We start from the raw sequence: 23,139 nt of genomic DNA on the forward strand, positions 1-23,139 counted from the left end.
TCCATTTTCAGTTAATCTTTGTGTATTGTGTGAAGTGAGTTGGCTGACCAATTTATCACACAATGCCAAAATCAACTACATTTCGGTTCTTTTCAGAGTATGTTCATTTATCAGTAGTCTCCATTTAAAAAACAGTCAAGAAGTATTCTTTTGTCTATAGAAATTACATTTTGTTTTGGCATGCAGAATGGTACAATATAATGGTAAAATTGGGTGAGTAACTGCGAGTTTAGTATTTTTGGAAGCCAAAATTTTTTTCTCATTTAACTTTTCCCAATGTTTCTTTAAGCATACTGGAATTTCCTCTATTAGCATTTATCATCATTTTTCCTATTTTATGAATGAAAAACTGAAGCTCTGAAGTATTAACATTTTTTTCAGTCATACAATTATTTATGCTAACATCAGGTATAAACTCAGGTCTTCAATTGCAAAATTTTTTATTTTAGCTTATGTGAAATGGAAAAAAGGTGCAATGTGTTTATAAGAATGACAGGTCAGATGAGTATAGCATAAATATTAACTTAGTATTCATAAATAGATAATATTATATACATGGGTATCATTATCATATTTATTATTCATTGAGGTCACATCTATTAAACATGGGAGAGTCCTATTGTATGACTTTTATCCTGCAGATAGGCCAGGTAGAATGGTGACAGTGTGCTATCTATTACTTGAAATATTTTCTTTCTTTTTTTTTTTTTTTGCGGTACGCGGGCCTCTCACTGCTGTGGCCTCTCCCGTTGTGGAGCGCAGGCTCCGGACGCACAGGCCCAGCGGCCATGGCTCACAGGCCCAGCCGCTCCGCGGCACGTGGGATCCTCCCGGACCGGGGCACGAACCCACGTCCCCTGCATTGGCAGGCGGACTCTCAACCACTGCGCCACCAGGGAAGCCCGAAATATTTTCTTTTTAAATAGTCTGACTTGATGAATTTTCATACATTTCTCCCTTGGGATATCATTCTATAACTTAGTCTTAAAGTATTCTCATTTGTCATATTATCTAATTTACCTTTGGTCTGTTGTGTTACATCTTTGCCATTTTGTCTGTCAAAAGTTTATAAATAGCAGTCACTCCCAATGACATTAATCATTCTGGGGCCAGTCTTCCCAAGACTAGCACTTATCCTTTTAGTTGTTTGGTAGCTTCCCCTCATCTGTCTCAGAAATATCTCTGATTGCAGTTGACCCTTGAACAATGGGGAGAGGGTGAGGTGTGGAGTGCCAACACTCCCTGCAGTGGAAAATCCCCCTATAACTTTACAGTTGGCTCTCAGCCCCCACCCCACCCCCACCCCCGCCCCCATATCTGCTGTTCTGCATCTGTGGATTCAACTATCCCAGGATCTATAGTACTATAGGATATGTTTAGTGGAAAAATCTGCATGCAAGTGGACCCGGGCAGTTCAAACTCATGCTGTTTGAGGATCAGCTGTTTAATTGCCTTCTGACATATGGATTCTTTATGCCATGTAATGAGATACCAACTCCATTTTAATACAGTACTGAAGAATATAATAGTATGTGTGAGTGATCAAGTCATCCTCTTATTCCAGAGCCTTCAGGAACCATCTACACCTTCCAAGTAAATCCCAAACCTCTTTACTAAGCATTCAGACCAATCATCTCAGAAGTAACCTCCCTCCCCTTGTACTCCTATTACATTGTCTTTATACCTCTAACATGAGAGTTAAACATAGCTTTACAATAGAGTTGCAGTGCATAAGCGCTTAATTTATGTGAATTCAAGTCTTTGTAAAGCTGAAAGAGAATAATTTGATTTAAATATTTCAGTTTTAACCACCAGTCCTTTATCAGTTAGGGTTAAATCAAAGAAACAGAACCTCTATAACTGATAGAAAATATGGGATTTATCATGAGCATTAGCTCTTACAATTATGTAGGAGCTGGTTAAGCAGACTGTGTCTGGTGTTGGGCCTAAAGTCAGCAGGGCAGTAGTCAGGAAGGAAAGTGGTCATAAAATGGGATAGAGTAAGGAAAGATTGAAACTGGTGAGGACAAGCTGGAACCACAAGGACAAAGTGGAACCTGCATGTGTCTCTCATTGCATCCAACTTCAGTGATATGAATGACCTGTAGGATAACCTGGTACCTTTGGCCACACTGTTGAACATGCACCTAGTTGAGGATTCAGAAAAGCTGAAGGAGAGACCTGGTGGGAGCTGGATCGCTGCAGGACAGGCTGCTTGCCCATGCCAACATGGTGAGCCGCCATGATTAGTGCCTGGCCCTAAAGTGATTTTCAGAGCAAAAAAAGTCTTCTGCTTTACTTCTGCCTTCCAAATCTCACGTAAATTTATCTTTTAACTAACCCTAACCTAGAGTCATACAGGGAAGGGGATTCTGAGAAATGCAGTTCCATCTTAGCTAACTTGACATACTACAAAGTCACCATAAACCCTTGAGTTAGCAAGGGGTTGAAGATATACAACTGGTAATTTTCGTTCTTTCTTTCTTTTCTTTTTTTAATGTATAAGGACATTCATTCTGTTTTTTTAATGTAAATTTATTTATTTATTTTTATTTTTGGCTGTGTTGTGTCTTCATTGCTGCACGCGGGCTTTCTCTAGTTGCAGTGAGTGGGGGCTACTCTTCATTGTGGTGCGCAGGCTTCTCATTGTGGTGGCTTCTTTTGTTGCAGAGCATGGTCTCTAGGCATGCGGGCTTCAGTAGCTGTGGCATGTGGACTCAGTAGTTGTGGTTTGCAGGCTGTAGAGTGCAGGCTCAGTAGTTATGGTGCACGGGCTTCATTGCTCCACGGCATGTGGGATCTTCCCAGACCAGGGCTCAAACCTGTGTCCCCTGCATTGGCAGGCAGATTCTTAACCACTGTGCCACCAGTGAAGTCCCACATCTGGTAATTTCCAATCTGTCTCAGTTCCCAAGTACCTCTCATAGTATAAGCATCTCACCATGCTGAGTTCAATTCTACTACTTGGTTGAATTTTTCAAACAAGACTGCTTTCCTAATCCCCAGCCAACTGCTTCATTACATGCTCACCTGAAGAAAGTGATCTGATCCAATGCTGAAGAGAAAGACTGGCTGTATTGGGTTTATGAACCAAGAGGTGGTATATGGGTCTCCAACATGGTACTTTCCTAAAAAGGTATTTCTAGAGTAATTTTGCCCATATTCAATTTTCAATTTATGCTTTGTCTTTGGAACTAAATCCTGGTTTTAGAACCATCTTCAATAAATATTTATTAAATATGAATGAATTGTATATAAATTGTGAATGAATTGCAGTAGGGATTTTCTACTGCTGTATTTCTCTTAGCAAATAGAAAAGTACTTGATACAAATTAGATATTCAATAGATATGGATTAAATTATTTATTGAAGATTTTTATTCTGGTGCTGTGTAATATCAAAACAAGAGTATGTATTTTTTTTTCAGTGAAAATAGTGTCTGTATTTACATTTTTAAAAATTGGGGTAAGACTTACACTTAGTGAAATGCACATGTTTTAAGTGTACAATTCTGTAAGTTTTGGCAAAAATATACACCTGGAACCGACACCGCAGTCAAGATATGGAACATTTCCATCACTCCAGAAAGTTCTCTTATGTCACATTGCAGTGAATCCTTACCATTCATAACCAACTACTGCTCTGATTTCTATTACTGTAGAGTAGTTTGATCTGTCTTGAACTTCAAAAAAATGAAATGATATAGAATGTACTTTTTTGTGTCTGGCATCTTTCATTCAACATGTTTTTGAGATTCATCCATGTTACTGTATGTGTCAGTGGATTCGTATTCCATTGTATTCCATTGCATAAATGGTTTTCCATTCTTCTGTTGATGAACATTTAGGGTTGTACTTAGCTTTTGGCTATTATGAATAAAGATGCTATGTACATTTGTGGACAAGTTTTGTATGGACATAAATTTCTCTTGGGTAAATGTCTAAAAGTGGAGTTGCTGGGTCATGTGGTAAGTATGTTTAAATTCCTAAGAAACTGCTAATTTTCAGAGGTTGTTTCCTTTTTAACCTCCACAAGCAATGTATGTTGTTTTACATCCTTGCCAGCATTTGGTGTTGTCAGTTTTTTAAATTGTATTGTAAATGTTTTCTTTTTCAATAGATTTCTAAGTTGCCCTGAATATGAGCCACTGAATATTGTGTATGCTTTGGGACCTGGGTAAAAGCGACTGCTCATTCAGTGTGGGTTTTGCAAGGCAAGTTGGAGCTTGCAGAAAAGTATATGTACATTGAAGTACTTTGGAAAACTTTGGCCCAGTTTGTCTGTTTCAGTGTTTACATGAATCTCTACACTCTGCCTGTACCTCTCTCTTTCTTTGGTAAATTATCTCTAAAATATTATTAAAGTAATCCATGTTCTTGGTAAACAGTAAATAAAGGAGAAAAGTGAAAGGTTTTCTGAACTCTTGTACTTCTACACACAATTTTATGGTATCCAAAAATAACCATTGTTAATATTTTTTGTGTATCTTTTCTCAAATTTTCTATGCATTTACTAATATATATATAAATATGCATGTATAATTACATATATATGTGTTTTTGGAACAAATAGGATCATATTATAAATACTATTCTGCAACAGGTTTTTACTTAATAATCTTAAAACTTTTAAAATATCAGCACATAAATGTAATCTTTCTTTTAAGCAAACTCTTAAAACTGTATTTCAAAGTACAGATTTATAATTTTACCAGTTCCCTATGCTGGTTATCTTAGGTTAATTCTAAGATTTAGCATTACAAACAATGTTGCATACACATTTTTTTTTTATGTATCATGCAGGTATATCCAAAGAGTGAATTATTAGCAGTGGAATTGCACAGTTTGCTCAAGCTTTATTTTCAGCTGAAGTGTATGTAGTTTCAGGTTATGAACAGCTCATTGGAAGTTGCTAGTAAACACAGGGTCGTGTGTGTTTCCACAGCCTCTTTTGTCAAGAGACCTTTGACAAAAGGAAAAGATGACCTTGAAAGAAAGGTCTTTGTCTTTATCTTTTGTAGATCCTCCTTTGGCCATCTACAATTCACTAATAATTAGCAGTCATTCATAACCGTCTTCTGAAACTGAAGACAGATTTTCTAGAGACTAAAATTGTCATCACCATAATTCACTCAAAATCTAATCTATTATTCTAGGAAACTAATATATTTTTACAATTCCATTCTTATCTTAAGATAGAACAATAATGCTGATATTGCCACTAAAAATAGCTGGCTGGGCAGCTGTTCAGACAAATGTCACAAAAGAGTTTGCCCTTTGCTTGCTGCTGATCCATTTAGCAATCTTCTCTGCTTATTTCCCCAAAAGATTTGAGACATCTACGCTGCAAGGACAAGTGCTTCAAGACACAACACCATAAGCAGACTAAAGGACAAAAGGCAGATGGTAAAAGAGAGGGTGAGGGGAACTTATTTTTCTAAGAAATTAGCTTAAGGCCCACAACTTAGTCCTGAGCTTCTTAGTAAACTAGGTAGAGAGAGAAAGAGGCTGAGTTATAGAGCTTGCCATTTTCTAGCACAGAGGTTCTCAGTTTTATGATAGAACAATTCTTCTTTTTATTAATTAAAAAAAATTTTTTTTATTTATTTTATTTATTTTTGGCTGCATTGGGTTTTCGTTGCTGCGTGCAGGCTTTCTCTAGTTGGGGCTACCCTTCGCTGTGTTGCCCTGGCTTCTCATTGTTGTGGCTTCTCTTATTATGGAGCACGGGCTTTAGGTGTGCCGGCCCAGTACTTGTGGCTCCTGGGCTCTAGAGCGCAGCTCAGTAGTTGTGGCGCATGGGCTTAATTGCTCCGAGGCATGTGGGATCTTCCTGGACCAAGGCTCGAACCCGTGTCCCTTGCATTGGCAGGCGGATTCTTAACCACTGCGCCACCAGGGAAGCTCGCTTTTTTTAATAACAAATGCCTTCTTATTATCCTGAAATGAGGTTTATGGATAATATACCATATAATACAGCATACCATTTAAAATGAATATAAAGTCATAACTCTAGTACATCAGAGAAATTAAAGGTAAGTACTGTATAGTAAAATAATTCATATTTTGACACGTATATGTCCAGGCATGACTATGCTGGAAGGCAAACAAAGTTACCACATGCTTTATCTATAGGAAGAATCACTTTGAATGCAACAGCTACAAATGCAGCTTAGTTCAGGTGTGTTGGCTACTCAGCTACCACCAGCCTAACTGATGGTGATGATATAATTTTCCTAACTGCTTAAGAATTCTTTTTAAATTCTGAAAAAGAGCATAGTCTCCCCCCAATTTACTTGGGTTTTAAATTCTTAGGAAATTAAGTGATATTGAAATTGAACAAAAATCTCTTTGTATTTACATGTAAAGTGGATTTTTTTCTAGGCTCATAAGCAGCCTTTTTATTTTTTTCCTTCTTACATGGAAGTCTGATGAGATATGAAAAATGGTGCAGAATGTGGAACAATTTTCACTGTGCAGGACTGCCCTGTGCATTGCAGGCTGCAGAGCATCTATGGTCTCTGCCAACACTACGTGCCAGAAGTTCTTCCCTCCCACCATTGGGACAACCACTTTAGAAATCCGTGTGGCATTATTTGTTAAAATCTGCATTTCTCATAACCCAGTCATCTACTCCTAGTTATATACATATCAGAAATGAGTACATATGTGCATCAAAAATTGTGTTCAAGAATGTTTGCAGCAACATTATTCCTAATGGCTCCAAATGGAAACAACTTACATCCCCTCAACAGAGGAATGGATAAATAGTGCCATAGTCACACAAAGGAATAACATGCAACATTGAAAATGAACAAATTGCTACTGCAGAAACCACGGAGAAATCTCACAACGTTTAGTGACAGAGCCACACACAGAATACATACTGTATGAGTCCAAAAGTTCAAACACAGGTAAAACTAATTTATAGTATTTGTTGGAATAATGCCTGGTGGGGGAATGAAGTGCGTTTCTGTGGTACTGATGGAGTTCTATTTCTTGATCTGGATGGGGTTTACATGGGTGTGTTTGCTTTGTGATAATTCATTATCAGCAGAGGAGAGAGTATGAAAACAATTCTACAGGATGAGATTGGTTAAGTGTAAACGGAAGGGGGAAAAATGACAGTAATGAAAAAAAAAAAAGTCAACTCCCTCCCCAAACCTCCTGCCCTCCATTTCCTATGAGGGGAGCCTAGGAAAAATCAAACCCGAGAAACAAATTCCAGCTCACACTCAAACCGTCAAACAGACCCAGAGATTCAAAAGTCCATCACTCGGGGCAAAAGGTTTTCCCAGATTTTGTCCAAGGTGATTACAAAAGCGACCAAGTCTCTTCTCTGCTCAGGGTAAGAGGGTAAGGAAAAAACAAAGTTTAAAAACATTAAGTTACTTCCCAATCTCTTCCCGGGATCACCCGGGCCACCTTCCACCCGACCCGATCCACCTGAGGGGGCGGGGCCGAGGCCCTACTCTGACTCCCTGGCAACGGAGCAAGCCTTTGTCGCGTCCTAGCAACACGCTCCTCCCTCCCCTTGACTGGCCTGCCCTCCCTCGGTCCCCCTACCTTGCTCACCGCTCCGGCATACACTCTCACTGGGCCACTTGGTGGTCCCGAGGGCTTGGATTTGCACTTTCTGATTGAAGCGCCAGACAGCTCTCTGAGTTCCTGTAGTGGGAGCCTTTCCGGGAGAGCCAGAGTGGGGGAGGGACGGCGAGAAAAAAAAGTTAAAGAAAGAAAAAAAAATCAAGATTTGGTAATTTTTATTTTTAAGACATATCCAAATTTCCCAGGAGAGTGGGAAAATCACGTTTGTGTAAACTCCATATAAAGAAGGAAGAAAAGAGACACTTTGAAGACCCAGCCGACTGGGGACTGGAGATTTTGGACACCATCGTCCCTTCCCTGCAGGACCTAGGCAGGCACGTGATGCACACGCTGCCCTCGCTGAGCAAGGAGGGTAAGCGACATGGGGCAGGGGGCCCTGGGAATGAACCTTTACCTGCTTGGGGGTCAAGGCGGAGAACTTCTTCCCTATCCCTTGTCTCTGGCAGGCCTTGAGTGGCCGTGTGGCCTTGGCAGCCTCATGCTGGACGTCCAAATACACTTTCTTTATTGACTTCTTTAATGAGAGAAAGGGGCCAGCTGAGGGTTTCTATAAATTTATTTATTTTACTTTTGGCTGACTTGGGTCTTCGTTGCTGACAGCGGGCTTTCTTTAGTTGTGGTGAGTGGGGCTACTCTTCCTTGCCGTGCGTGGGCTTCTCATTGCGGTGGCTTCTCTTCTTGCGGAGCACAGGCTCTAGGTGCACAGGCTTCAGTAGTTGTGGCTGGCGGGCTCTAGAGCGCAGGCTCAGTAGTTGTGGTGCACGGGCTTAGTTGCTCTGTGGCATGTGGGATCTTCTGGGACCAGGGCTCGAACCGGTGTACCCTGCATTGGCAGGCAGATTCTTAACCACTGCACCACCAGGGAAGCCCCAGCTGAGGGTCTTTGATTAAACAAGATAATGTATACACAGGGCTTAGCTCAGGGACTAGCACAGAGTAAGTGCTCAATAAACGTTAGCTAAAACAACCACCCCAAAGGGCTCCTTCTCAGAATTCATGCAAAGACAAGGCTACTTTTGTTGCCAGTGGTATCTTGGGGTTGTGTTAAGAAAGTGAGATAAAACAAAAAAACAAAAAAAACTGGGTGTTTGGAAGAAGACCCGACATCTTCTCATAGAAAACTTACTAGGCTTGGTTAAAAACATAGTTTCTTAAAAAAGTGACCCTAAAGTGACACTGAGATCTGTCTGCAAGCAACAGGAGCCCTTGGGAAGAAAGGTGCTCCAGAAATGCAAACTATTATTGCTATTAAGTCATTGTAACTTAGGGATGATGCCTAGGCTTTAACCAAATGATTTTAGGAGACAAAATAAATAGGAGTACATGCATCTTCTTTCTCTTTCCTCTGCATCCCTCCTATTTTTCCTGTTAATTCTAAAAGAAGTGTTTAAAATAATGGTTTTATGGATTTTTAAATATTTGCCATATTTGTAAATTTATATATAATTTCTTCAATTCAAGTATTTTGAGAACTTACTATGTGCTGGGCACTAGAGGACTGATGTTGAGCAAAACCTTGGAATTTACAATCTAATGGGGAAGATACACATTAACCAAGTAGTCACAGAAATAAATATAAATTTACATTTAGTCAGTGCTCCTAAGGAGGTGCATGGTACAATGAGAACTTTTAATGAGGGTGAGGATGGAGGTGTGTATCAAGATTTGCTGAAGAAGGGAAGATTTGAGCTGAGATGTGAAGAATGAGTTGGAATTGTTATGAAACCAACTTGGGTCCATTTGCCCAATGTGCAGCAAAGTCAATCTACTGACACCAGGTTGTGGTGAAGGAAAGTATAGCCTTTATTGCAGGGCCAGGCAAGGAGAATGGGAAGCTCATGCTCAAAAGAACCGAATTCCTCGATGGCTTTCAGGGAAGGGTTTTTAAAGACAGTGTGAGGGAGAGGGTTGCAGGGTACATGATCAGCTCGTGTATGATTCTATGCTTCATTGATGTTGAGGTAACAGGGTGATGTTTCAGGAATATCAGTCACCAACCTTCTAATTCCAACCTGTCTGGGATCTACATGCTTGTGGTCTGCATGCAGTTAACTTCCTCCACCTGGTGGGGCTTTTAGTATCTGTAAAACAACTCAAGGATATGGCTCAGGACATTATCCTTAGCCCTTGAAGAGGAACTGAAAGTTCTTGACTTTGCTTTATGGCTAAACTCTTTTTTTTTTTTTTTAATTTATTTATTTTTGACTACATTGGGTCTTCATTGCAGTGCGCGGACTTCTCATTGTTGTGGCTTCTCTTGTTGCGGAGCATGGGCTCTAGGCACGCGGGCTTCAGTAGCTGTGGCTCATGGGCTCTAGAGCACAGGCTCAGTAGTTGTGGCGCACGGACTTAGTTGCTCCGTGGCATGTGGGATCTTCCCGGACCAGGGCTCGAACCATGCCCCCTGCATTGGCAGGCGGATTCTTAACCACTGCGCCACCAGGGAAGCCCTATGGCTAAACTCTTATTATTTTGTCTTGCTTGACTGTTTTCCTTCGTTTTTGCATTTTCTCACTTCTTTGATTAAATTTGCTCTTTGGAACTCGGGGAAGGCCTAGGAGGCTAAAGCTTTCCTACAAGCAATAGGCAGGGGACACAGAGGGTGGGGGCTTTGTCCCTGGGAAGGCCCCACAGCATGCTGCTAAGTTTCAGAATTTAGTAGGTGAAATGGATCAGTTGAATAGGGAGTGGAGGGGAGGTGAGAGTGTTCTTGGCAGAGAGAATAGCAAGAGCGAAAGCTCTGGAGGGAGGGAGCATGGTGTGATTGAGGAGCTGAAAGAAGGTCAACATGCTCTGTAGCGCGCTATAGCTGCACTAGGGAATGTGTTCGTAAAGGAGGCTGGAGGGAAATGGAGGGGTCAGGTTAGGCATGGCCTCATAAGTCACGTTAAGGATGTTGGCTTTTATGTTCAGCCTGAGGGAAAGCTGTTAAGTGTTTTGAGTGGAGCTAAAGGAGGAGCTGAATGACATGGTCAAATTTGCATTTTGAGAAGACTGGTCTGGTGGCAATGTGGAGAATGAATTGGAGGGTCAATAATGCCTATAACAGTAACCTAAGTGGGAATGAGTCATCTGAATTCACTCTTGGTTTGAATCGGTAACAGTAGAAATGGAGAGAAGTGGGCAGACTGAACGGCTATTTGGAGAAAAACTCTACAAATTATAGTGATGGCCTGGATATAGAGGTGACAGAGAAGGGGAGTTTCAAGGATGCCTTCTGAGTCCCCAGCTTATGTAACTGAGTAAGTGATGGGACCATTTGTTGAGATTGAAACCCTGGGAAAAGGACAACATTTAAGGGAAGGAAAAATCCAAGTTAAAGTGCCTTTGTGAGATATCCAAGAAGGCATTTGGGTACACAGGTTTGCAACCTCAAAAGACCAGAGGGTCTGGGCTTCTAAGTAAACATTTGGGGTCATCTGCATATTGGTGGTCATTAAAGCCCTGGGCATAGATGTGACTGCTTAGGCAGAAAATATAGAGTGAAAAGGGAAGGCGGCTTGGGGTTGTGTCTTGAGAAACTCCAACATTTAACATCTCCTGGGTTGAGGAAGGTAAGCTTGCAAAGGAGACTGAGAAGAAATACCTAGAGAGGTAAGAAGAAAACCCAGGAGAGAGTAGTGTCTCACAAAAGCCAAAAGGACAGGGGCTTAAAGAAGGAGGGAGTGGTCAGAGAGGTGAACAATTAAACAAGTCCGTTGAATTTATTGACAAGGAGACCATTGGTGATTTCAGCAAGACCTTTATTGATTGAATGACAGAAGCAGAAGTCAAATGACTATTTACTTAACTTTCACAAATGACCCACTGTAAAGGAGATGAAGATAAACTCCCAGTATCAGCAAAACACACAAATTAATTTTTCATCATTGTGTGTGTTAAGGCCTGCTGCTTTCATATGTTTCACCAAAGTTTAATATTATGTAGTTATAGTACTTAGAGGGTACCATCATCATTTTACAGGTGTGAACTGGTTGAAACTATTGAAGACTACATGGCCAGCAATCCATGAAGGCAGGAAGGCTGTAGGTCTTCAGACACACAGCACACTGGTGTTTCCACTGTACCGTGCTCTGGGAATACGTTTCCTTGTCCAAATCACTCTGCAATAATTTGCTGTGTTTGTATATCAGTATTTTAATTTTAGAAGATGTTTTATAAAGTCAGGGGGCTTGTCTTTTCATATTAATACCTATTTCAAGTATATATTATTCTATAATTTACATAATGGGCACTTGGCCCTTTTTTTTATAATGATTATATATAAGGTACAGTATTCCTGTTTGGAATACACTTGGCATTGTGTTTAAAACTATGGTTTTGAATGCACAAAATGTTTAGAATTTGAAGTCAGATGAAGGTTGAATTGAATATAGAAGGTATGTTCAGGGATTATTTCTTGTGATTCTTGGTATTTCAGTATTTGATTAAAACAAATAATAACCTCAGCTTTCCTAAAAAGCATATGCTTTAATTTGCTTTTTAGACTGGATTAAAATTATTTTTCTTTTGAGATTTAGTGATACCTTTTCTGACACTTTGGGATATAGAAAACATCAAAGTTAGAAATCACAGTCTGTAAGATTTCCATATCTATTCCATTTGAATTGCAGGAGTCTAAAACTTTCTAAAGGAAATCTTGTACATGTTTTCCTTTTCCTTCAGTGAAAAATATCAGATTTCAGTTTAGAATAATAACTCTGCTCTTATATGACTTTGCCTATTAGATTTTATAGAGTAAAAGGACACAGGGGACTTGAATGTATCATTCAAATGAGGAAAGACAGTCTTCAAATTTCTAATTAAGCTCAGTCAAGTCTTTCCACTAGGGTTTGGTTGCAAGCTATCTAGTTTCTCCTGGCCCTAATTAAATCATTTCCTTTGGTTAGATTGTTTTCCTGAAATTTGAGCTTCATATCATGAGTCTAGGTGAAAGGCTTCACAGTTTTGCTTTGAAAAGTCTCCATGTACGTCTGGATATTGAGATTCTGTATCATTAGTGAATTAATAATATTTTTAGTCATGATGAAAATTTGAACTCAGAAAACAGTTGGGACTGTTTGAAATCCCTTCTTAGTTCTTAGCAGCCAGCAGTAGAATCCTTTTGTCTGCGGGGGGGAGGAGCAGTGGGAAATGCAGTAGGATGGGATGGAATAGAAGAAATACCTGATTATCGTAAACTGTATATCCGTGGTTTGGAGTGAAGGGCAGAATCTTGGCATTTGGCTCACTGTAGCATGCAGCCCTAGTTTTCTTGGTGACTGAGTAAGTTTCCATCACCCAACTTGTTCCTAGATGCTCATAAGAGTCACTGATACTTCTTGTTGCCTAACCTGCTCTTTCCCTGGCATATTAAAAATATTTATAACCCTGATATACTGGATTAAAAGACTGCAATTTTCTGCTGTAGGTAGTGGTTTGAACCATTAGGGAAAACAGTTATACCAATAAATCCAGCAGTTTCTAAAATGGGGAAAGAATTGGTTTTTGTCCCCAACTGCATCTATGACCTGAGGTGGCAACCTGGTAAATGCCACTGTTCTTGATCCTTTATTTTGAGAATTGAAACATAATACTCTTTTCGTTTGTCAAGAGTTCATCAGTGAAACGTATCTGTAATAAACTCCTGACTAGGTTTGGAATGGAAATGTCAATACAGACATAGTTTTCTATATTTATGAATATTAGTTATAACTAGAGTATACCTTCATATCATACATTAACACTTGAGTTATTGGCAACTACTTATTTTTCTACCACAGTTTTTTGGTAACACAGCTCAGAACAAGAAAATAAGCCTAGAAGGCCTCCCTTTGACCATTCAAAAGCAGAAAGTGCAAAGTACTAGTAGCAGAAAGAAGCAACAGCTGGAGGCCAACAGTGACAAATGAGAGTGAAAAGCAGAGTCAAGAATTTAGCCAAAATAGAAGTACAGAAACAGTTAGTGTACAGACAACAGCCTTTCACGCCTTAGTGGCCCCTGGCCGTCTTCCTGTGTTATAGAATGGTGCAAGAATGAATGTTCATGTTAATCAGATACTAGAGTAGACCCTTAGAGGTTTGTTGAATGGGTCATTAATAAAAGCCTATATTATACTTGGTTAACTCTATTTATAGAATAAAGGGAAAGGAGTTACAGATTTCCCTTTATTCTAGGAAGATTTTCTTCAGAAATTTCTTCTTCTTCCCCTCCCCCTCCTCCCTTCCTCCCTTTCCCCCATCCTCTTCCTCCGCCTCCTTCACATTTTGGGAACTTAAAGGCGTAGCTTTACTTACCAGGAAAATTAACTTTGGAGAATGACCTTATTTTCTGTTAATTCTAAATTAACTAGAAAGTACAGTTATTGTATTCTGCATTTACATTTTTTATTTTATTTATTTATTTTTTTGCGGTACACGGGCCTCTCACTGCTGTGGCCTCTCCCGTTGCGGAGCACAGGCTCCGGACGTGCAGGCTCAGCGGCCATGGCTCACGGGCCCAGCCGCTCCGCGGCATGTGGGATCTTCCCGGACCGGGGCACGAACCCGTGTCCCCTGCATCGGCAGGTGGACTCTCAACCACTGTGCCAACAGGGAAGCCCCCTACATTTTAATTTATTAACACTAAGATACTATTACAGGGGTGCTCTCATAAATTATTTTTTGTTTCCTTTGAATTTCAGAAGTCTCTACTATTTGGGGGAATGTGTCAGAATTTGTGGAACGGCAGCTATCCCTACACAAGGTAGGATTTATACTTTAATTTTAATGTAGGAGGTCAAAGAACCTTTCCTCCTTTGCCTGGGAGAAGGATAGCAGACTTTAGAGCCACTCAGTTTAACTTGCAGTTTTGGGATTTTATGATGCTCACACTTAGGACTTGTGGGTAGTAGATTTAACAAACATGGATTTCACCCTTAGGTAATGAATTTGAAAGTTCTGCTCCTCTGGTGATAGGAAGTGTATCGCTGGTCAGCCCGGGTGCATGTAGATGAACTAGGTGAATTCTGTTCATCTGTGATCTGATAGTTCCTGGCGGGGCTATAGAAGGATATGATGCTTTTTGTTTTGCCTCTTTGCAGGGGATGGATTTTAATTGAAATATAAGAAGGCAGTCAGGAACTGAACTCAACTTGCCAAAAGTGAGAAACTTTGCCCAGGGCTGGGCTATTTCCTCCCATCAAGTCTTAAGTTCGGATACCAAAGAACTGATCGGAGATTTGGGGAGTTTGGAGGGAGCTGGAATGTTGTGAAAGTTTTATACCCTGCTCAGAGGTCCCAATATGACAGCTCTTGAGCTGAATTCATCCTTGAAACCTATTTTATTTGGTCTGATAATTTGAATTAGTCCTGAGCACTTAAAATTGGAAGAGTTTATACAAAGGTTTGTATTTATTTTCTCAAAAAATCAGCAGATTAATGATACCAGTTTTCCTTCCCTACATGTGACACTTGGCTGGAGCTGACAAGGGGCTTTCCCCTTTAGATGAGACATGCACTCCTTAGCCATCACATTCTCTGGCTTGATACCTTCACTCCGTTGCATTCTTTCTTTGCTCCTGTAGGCATTTGAGTTTGTAACCCTTGATGTATGATATTTCCAGGGAGACAGAGACCCAGTGTGAGAGCCAGGAGTGTTTGCGTCTACCCTCAGCCAAGATCACCACACTGCAGCATGTGTCTTGGATGTTTTGTGTTGTCTGATTTTAAGTGAGGGACATAAAACCTAAAAGAATGAGAAAGCAGAGATTCTTATGACCCCTTAAATCCCCCTCTGATGGCAAGGGATTAAAATTTAAAATGTCACACAATTTAGGACAAGAGTAATCTTAGATATAGATTAAAAGCAGCTATGGCATCCATACAAGTTTTCTTAGTCCTCATAGCCTTTGAATGATATGGAGATGAAGGATCAGAAACGCACCGTGGATTGATATATTTTATACTTATTTGAAAACTTAGAGTCATAAAATACTAAAGCTGTAAGTAATCATAAAGATCATTGAATTTTAAGGCTCACGCCTTAAAATTTTCTTCATGTTTTTTGGGATAACAGTGCTAAGGATTATTTTTCTTTACATTTACAGTGAATTCTCTTTGTTGTTTTTTTTCCCCTTCTTTGTCTGCTCAGGGAGTTCAGATTCCAGGACTTGGAACTTTCACTTTCACAAGACAAAAACTGGAGGTGGGAAACAACAAGTTTATTCTAATTCAGAGGCCCATATTTATCATGGCGGAGAAGTTAGTACAGACCCATGGACTCAAACAAAACAAAGTATATACTCCTGGTAAATATATTTCATTTTTAAGACTTTCCCAGAAGGTGACCAGCCTGGGGATAAAAATGAAAGGGCAAAGCTTGCCCAGTTGCTGCTTTATTGGTTTCTGATTTGAGGAGCTCTCTTTTCACGTGGTACATTTGGCAGAGCGAGCGGCCAAGGTAGGAAATTATATACAGTCTTCCTGCGGGCCATTTTAAACCTCAGTAGCTTAAAACCTGATGTGACATCAAGGCAGATTTATATAAAAGCGACATCACCAAGTCATACAGATTTTTATTCATATTTCAGATCGTAAGAAATTAAAAGTGGTTATAAAGAAGAGAAAGTTAGGGTCACAGGTTGGAAGAATCGCAGTTAATATCAGCTAGGAAAAGATTACTGTGTTTCTATTGTATATAATCTAAATTATTAAAATTTAAAAGTTATTAGAAGTTTAATAATTCCGTAAAGACTTAATACCGTATATACCTCTCACACCCTAAAATCTTCCTTCTTTCTTCCCTTCCTTGTCCCCTCCCTCCCTCCCTCCTTCCCTTCCCTCCTTCCTTCCTTCCTTCCTCCCTCCCTCCCTCCCTCCCTCCCTCCCTTCCCTCCTTCCTTCCTTCCTTCCTTCCTTCCACAAATATTTACTGAGGGCCAGCTATGTGTCAGGCCTTGTTCCAGGTGCTAGAGACATAGTGGGAGACATGATGCCTGCCATAGGACGCTTGAATTCCAGCTTTAATGTGTGGCTTTGTGACACCTGCCCTGGTTACTTAGAGGCTTTTGGGGGCTTCCTTCCTAATTTTTGGTTGTATTCCTTTTGATCTTCCTTATCATGCCCTTGTGCATCAGACTCATATATGGATGAAGAGAGATCGTCTATCCCCAATGCCAACAGGTGAAAAGGCTGAAACTTTCCTTTATGTTAATAACCCTGAAGGTCAATTTTCAGAGTAACTTTCCACCAAAAAATGATATATTGGAAAAACAAACAAACACCAATAAACTATACTTAGAATTCATGATGCATATATTCTGTATGGTGAGTTTGACGGATTTTCCAACCTATTTTTTAACCTAGAATTTTATGACAGAAGAAATATAATATCCTAATTCATCAAAAACCTACCAAATGAAGTGAAAATAAAGCCAATTTTTTTTGCAAAAACATTTGTGCTTTAGAACAGGGCTTATTTTGCATCTTGGATTTTGTAGTGTGGTCCAAAAGAGTACTTTAGATTTATAATTAATTTTTTCAGGAGGTGGAGGAAATTTCAGAATTAAACATGTACAATTGAACTCATTCATAAGAACAACGACAGTTTAGCTTTTTTTTTTGGCCATGCTGCACGGCTTGTGGGATCTTAGTTCCCCAACCAGGGATAGAACCCGGGCCCTTGGCAGTGAAAGCACGTAGTCCTAACCACTGGACCGCCAGGGAATTCCCGACAGTTTAGCTTTGGGGTGACGATTCTTCATCATTAATTAGGTAACTAATCAAACATTGTACAGTGATTCTTAAAGATTATTAAGACATGGTCCTTGCTTTGAAGAGCTCAGAATGTAGCATGGTAGATAAATATATAAGAAAATGATGCAACATGATTAAGTCCTGTAAAAGCAACATTGATCAGAACTGGATCAGTGAGCAGAACTGGATCAATGCCACGGGAGCCCAGAGGGGAGGATGCCTTACTCTGCTTGGGGAGATTTAGGAGGATGACATGCCAGGAGGTCTTAAAGGATGATAAGATTTTGCTGACAGTGGAAGGCATTTCAGGAACAGTATGAACAATTCAAGCATAAGGGAAAGAGTGAAGCCTGTTAAGGGAATAACAGGTGCTTCTGTGTGGCCAGGGCATTTGACTGTGGAGGCATGTAGAGGGAAGTAAGAGGTTTGTAAGTGTGAAATTGTGAGGAGCCTTATATGGTTTGATAAGGACTATGGAATTCATCCTCTAGGCACTTAGGAGCCACTGATTTTTTTTGAGCAGGGTATTATCTGTACTGGTCCAGTTTTTAGTTTAGGAAGGTAGCTCTTTTAAGTAAAGTAGTTTGGTAAAATATGTGAAAGCCTGAATGAAGGCAGTGGCAATCAGGAGGAAGATGAGGGAATCTACTCATGAGATATTTCAGATGTAGAACTGGTGGGATTTGGTTACCAGTGGAGAGCGGTGGGTGGTAAGAGGCAGGAAGTTATTTAGGATGACTCAGATTTCTCAGAGAATAGATGGATACTCATGCCATTAACTGCCATAGGGAATGAAGGGGAAAGGCAGGCTGTGGTGGCAGATAAAATAATGAGTTTGCTTTTGAACATGTTGAATTTGAGATTCCTGTCAGGATGTTTTTTGTTTTGTTTTGTTTTTTTTGGTGGTACGCGGGCCTCTCACTGTTGTGGCCTCTCCCGTTGCAGAGCACAGGCTCCATACACGCAGGCTCATCGGCTATGGCTCACGGGCCCAGCCGCTCCGCGGCATGTGGGGTCTTCCCGGACCGGGGAACGAACCCGTGTCCCCTGCATTGGCAGGCGGACTCTCAACCACTGCGCCACCAGGGAAGCCCTCCTGTCAGGATGTTTAGGTATAGATAATTTCAGAGGTCAGGAGAGGGTTGGATACTAGAGGTCAGGATTAGGATAAATTTACCCAGGAGACAATATAAAGTAAGAAGAGGAAACCGACAAAGACAAAATCCTAAGATGGTGTTAAAACAAACACCATCTTATAAGAAGCAGAAGGGGAAGGAAGCCAGCAAAAGAGACCAAGGAGGAGGAAATTGGAGAGCCAAGAGTGGTGCCATGGATACAAGAGAAAAGTGACGGTATAGCCCACAGAAGTTACAGAGAAGTCATGAGAATGAGATTTGCAACGTCTCTGCTGGCTTGTCCATCATGAGATGACAGCATCCTTATATAAATGGGCTGGAAGACAGATTGCAGATAGGCGTTGGGCAAATGGGAGGGGAGAATCTAGGGGAAGATGGTATAGAATCACCATGAAATTGTGCAGGAGGCTGTGGGCTGATATAGGGAAGCTTGTGTACTGTAGAGCTGGTAATTCTCATCATCCAGCAGTAGTAGACATTGGAAAGGCTCTAAATTAATGTTTTGCCAAGTGAACGTTTAGAATGTCCCTATCTTCTCTCTGTCCTGGTCCTCTATCAGTGGACCTTGTCTACTGTCTCTCTTTCAATTTATCATCTTGATCATCTTTCCTATTTTCCCTCTTTTCTGACTTGTGGACCGTGCATAGCTCCTATATCTGTTCTAGTTGAATAGACCCTGTGCTTACTTTCATGCTAGATATAACCATATTTCTCTGCACTGCCATTTACGGGCTTATTAGAGAGGAAAAGCTGTCTGCAAGTCACTCAGACTGATATCCTCTGATAAGACCCACTTTTGTTTGAAAGGTGACTTCTAGTGGAGATAACTATCTTTTCAAAACAATGTTTGTAGATATTTATAATCATTTTAAAATGTTATGATAACCGGAGGAGAGAGGCAAATATTGCTGCAGCGTGTCCTGAAAGGGAACTGAAAATTTCAGAAAACCCTCTGATGAAGAGGAACAGTTAGTTATAAATATGTCTCCAAGAGAAAATAAAAATCTTGTCTGGAGTATTCCTTAGGAAGCTATTTGTTCTTATTTTGAGCAAAAAACATTCTACTTTTAGGGAAAATTGTATTGATTAATATCTATTAATAGGGTACAACTGAAGGCTTCACATGGACAGTTCTATTTTTGAGTATTAACTGAGAATCAGATAATTATTTGTGAGTGTGTATATGTCCTTGTTGTAATTTCCACTTCTTTCCCCTCACCCCAACTGTCTTTTTCTCCTCTAGGTGATATCCCAGTTGTTCCACTTAATTTTGTCATGATATCCCTAGAGGGTCCATTTAACAGAGATATGGTGGAAAGATGTGTGAAGGAGACGTCGCTTTTTTTATCACGATCCATTTCCACCAAACAAAACGTGGAGTTTACATTCAAAGGAATTGGGGTCCTCGTGATCAAAGGTGGCAACGTGAAGATGAGATTTTATAAGGACTTCCTTTTTACAATGGATGGAAGTGGGGCTTTGGCGAAAGCCCTAGCAAATGTAAATTAATATTTTCCTTCTCCTAACCCCTTTCCTGATTGTAGCTCTGAATCATCTGTAAATGGATCATCTTTAAGAAAAACTAAGGTTGACATATTTTATTATTATTATTATATATATATTTTTTGCGGTACGAGGGCCTCTCACTGTTGTGGCCTCTCCCGTTGTGGAGCACAGCCTCCAGACGTGCAGGCTCAGCGGCCATGGCTCACGGACCCAGCCGCTCCACGGCATGTGGGATCTTCCCCGACCGGGACACGAACCCGTGTCCCCTGCATCGGCAGGCGGACTCTCAACCACTGCGCCACCAGGGAAGTCCGACATATTTTAAATGGCAGTTACCCCAAGTCAAAGAAGTACTTGTTTATAGATGATTAACTCTCTGACAAAAAAAGTTAGAGGGGCTAAGGAACTTTAAGTTTTAAGGCAATGCCACCTGAAAAATATAGTGATAGAAACTCTTATAATTCTGAACATTTTATAATACCTTATGGTTTAAAAAATTCTTCCACATATATTATTTCATTTGGGTCTCAAAACATTATAAAACCAGAATTATTATCCTGATTTTACCAATGAGAAAAATGGGGACTCAGAGAGGTTATGTGGGAACCTGAAGTCTGGGTGCCCTGCCGTAGAGCTGAAATTCAAGCCCAGGCTTCCTAATTCCTCTTTTTGTGCTGATTATACTATTTTATTTCAATGAAAGTCTACAGAAAAATCGCCTTCAAGTCATGGAAATGTATCTTTATCTTCTAATTTGCATTGTTGTAGAAGAAATTTCATAATTGACCCATCACTGTTAACCGTTAAGTAGCTGGTGTGACCTTCATGCTAAGTTGGACATAGCAGACTTTAAGAAGGCAGTTAAACAGTCAATCAACAGGACTAACTGAATCTTAATGTACTAAGTTTGTATGAGCAAATTGGCTTATCATGAATGTTATATAATCCTGTGTCCCATAGAGCAAAAGCCAGACTTTTAAATGAAAAGGCTATGAAAGGAAATGTTATAGATATGGTTTAATTCTACCCTCTAATTTCTCCTTTCGTGGTGCTCTGGGATGGGTATTTAGGAGACGGAGTTGTGCATAATGAAGCTCTTGGTGTTTTCTCCACACTCTGGCTTCATACAGGATTGCTAAGAGGGATGCCAAACCTGTGTGTGCAAAGTGGAAACACACACACAAGTATCACCCTCTCTTTTTCATAAAAACATAGGCAAGATTTGCAAAACCAGAAGCAAGGCCAAAGTGCTGCTTCATCTCTCACCCTCAGGGATTCTACAGAAATTTGTAAGCTTCAATATGTGTTTAAAACAAAGGATAATGTTTTAATTGGACTGCTGCACTCTAAGACGTACCTTTTAAGGAGCATGTTCCAAAAGAACTAGTCTTGAGAGATATTCTATGAAAAAACGATCTGGAGGCCAAAGCACATGGGCATGTTAAAGGATCTGAGAGGTCTGGCTGGAAAGAAGCTGCTTTAACTGCCCGAATGTATTTAATCATGGAAATTTAGGTTGAGTCAATATTCATTAACGTCTATAAAACACATTTTGGGAAACTGCTATAAAGTTGTGAGAGTGACTGTTTTTCTCCTAAATGTTCCATAACGTAAATCTGAGTGCTGTCCTGCCGAAGAGTTCTCTTGGAAAGCTGTGTGCTAACTTCACTGATGCTGCTTTTCTTGAAATATTTTTAAAACGTCTACTTTTGGAATCCCCTTCAAAGCCTTTTATAAACCATATCATTAATCCAAAAAGAATAATTTTATATATCATTCTATACTAGTATAATTTAATAATGTGATTATTATCTGTTATTATATATTTTATAACTTATATATTATAATTATATAATTATAATTTAAGTCATATATAATATTATATATTAGAATATTATTATATATAATAATTATAATAGCCACTATTTGTGGAATGCTTATATGTGCTAGCCACTTATATACAGTACCTCATAAAAATCCTGTGAATCTGATCCTATTATTATCCCCACGTACCTAGGGTCTAAGGCTATGTGGCTGTTAACAGTGTGAGGATTTAAACATGAGGATGCCTGACTCCAAAGCCCTTCTCTTAACTACCCAGTTTTAGAGTTGTTTGGGTCATGAGTGGAATTAGCCAACTTGCTCATTTTCCTAAGAGTTTTAGTAAGTTGGCTGTCCTCTTAAAGATGTCTGAAAGGAGCTGTCAACTCTGAGGGCAGTTTCTAAGGAGGAAATGGTTTGAGAAAAGGCAACATCAATGGAATTGGTATGCAGCAATGCAGGGTGACTACTTTGATAAATGAGATCATTCCTCATTGCATTTTTTTTTTTTTTTTTGCGGTATCCTCTCACTGTTGTGGCCTCTCCCGTTGCGGAGCACAGGCTCCAGACGCGCAGGCTCAGCGGCCATGGCTCACGGGCCCAGCCGCTCCGCTGCATGTGGGATCTTCCCGGACTGGGGCACGAACCCCGTGTCCCCTGCATCGGCAGGCGAACTCTCAACCACTGCACCACCAGGGAAGCCCATTCCTCATTGCATTTTAAGCTCTAGGCTTTGAGTACTAAACAAAAATAACAGTAGAGAGTATCATGGTAGTCTGAGGCTTCTGAGCACCCTGTGGCTCTGATTTTTCTGTGTCCTGGACCACAGCCCAAGTATAACCTGTCTCTGTCCCTGTCCCCAGAGGCCTGACACTGTGGACTCAGTGTTGTCTAGCAGAGAATCCTTGGGGAAGCAGACCAACAGCATGCTTTCATTTCCAAGGTCAGTGCTTTCCTCCACAGTTTCCTCCAGGCACAGCAATCCTTGGGGACCTATTGATGGAACTGGACAGTGTGTCACATTTGAGTTTTCTAGCTCATGCTCTCTCTCTCTCTCTCTCTTTATCTCTCTCTGTTGCTCTCAGTGCTCCAACAAATAAGAGTTTATTGCATACACTTTCTGTAGTTAAGTTAAAAGACAACGGCACTTAGGATACTCTTTTTTTAAACTATTCTTGGTTCCCTGGAAATTTTCATACTACCTCCCACCAACCTTAGTCCTTGCAGTATTAGTAAAATTCTTCTCACCTGCTAGGCTTTGCTCTACCTTTCACCCCTTCTCTGACCTAGTTTCTTCCTTGTCCTGCAGTCTAGACTACCTCCTCTCTGAGCTCTGTTTTTTACTACTGAAGCAG

At 40.2% G+C, this 23,139-nt stretch overlaps 1 protein-coding gene across 1 annotated transcript in view; it reads left to right on the forward strand.

Moving 5' to 3' along the window:
* The first annotated feature begins 2,141 nt into the window (after positions 1-2,141).
* The window catches only part of CCDC81 (coiled-coil domain containing 81), a 47,219-nt gene continuing 26,221 nt past the window's right edge, over positions 2,142-23,139 (forward strand). Inside the window, exons 1-7 of the mRNA XM_089915867.1 lie at positions 2,142-2,232; positions 7,774-7,959; positions 11,571-11,690; positions 14,270-14,331; positions 15,718-15,874; positions 19,701-19,957; positions 22,648-22,727. Of these exons, the coding sequence (XP_089771993.1) occupies positions 2,142-2,232; positions 7,774-7,959; positions 11,571-11,690; positions 14,270-14,331; positions 15,718-15,874; positions 19,701-19,957; positions 22,648-22,727 (953 nt within the window). The remainder of the gene's footprint in view (positions 2,233-7,773; positions 7,960-11,570; positions 11,691-14,269; positions 14,332-15,717; positions 15,875-19,700; positions 19,958-22,647; positions 22,728-23,139) is intronic.

This window comes from Delphinapterus leucas, chromosome 7 (assembly GCF_059928025.1).
Source record: "Delphinapterus leucas isolate spDelLeu-1000000601 "Yukka" chromosome 7, BTC_Dleu_Yukka2, whole genome shotgun sequence".
Lineage (NCBI taxonomy): Eukaryota > Metazoa > Chordata > Mammalia > Artiodactyla > Monodontidae > Delphinapterus > Delphinapterus leucas.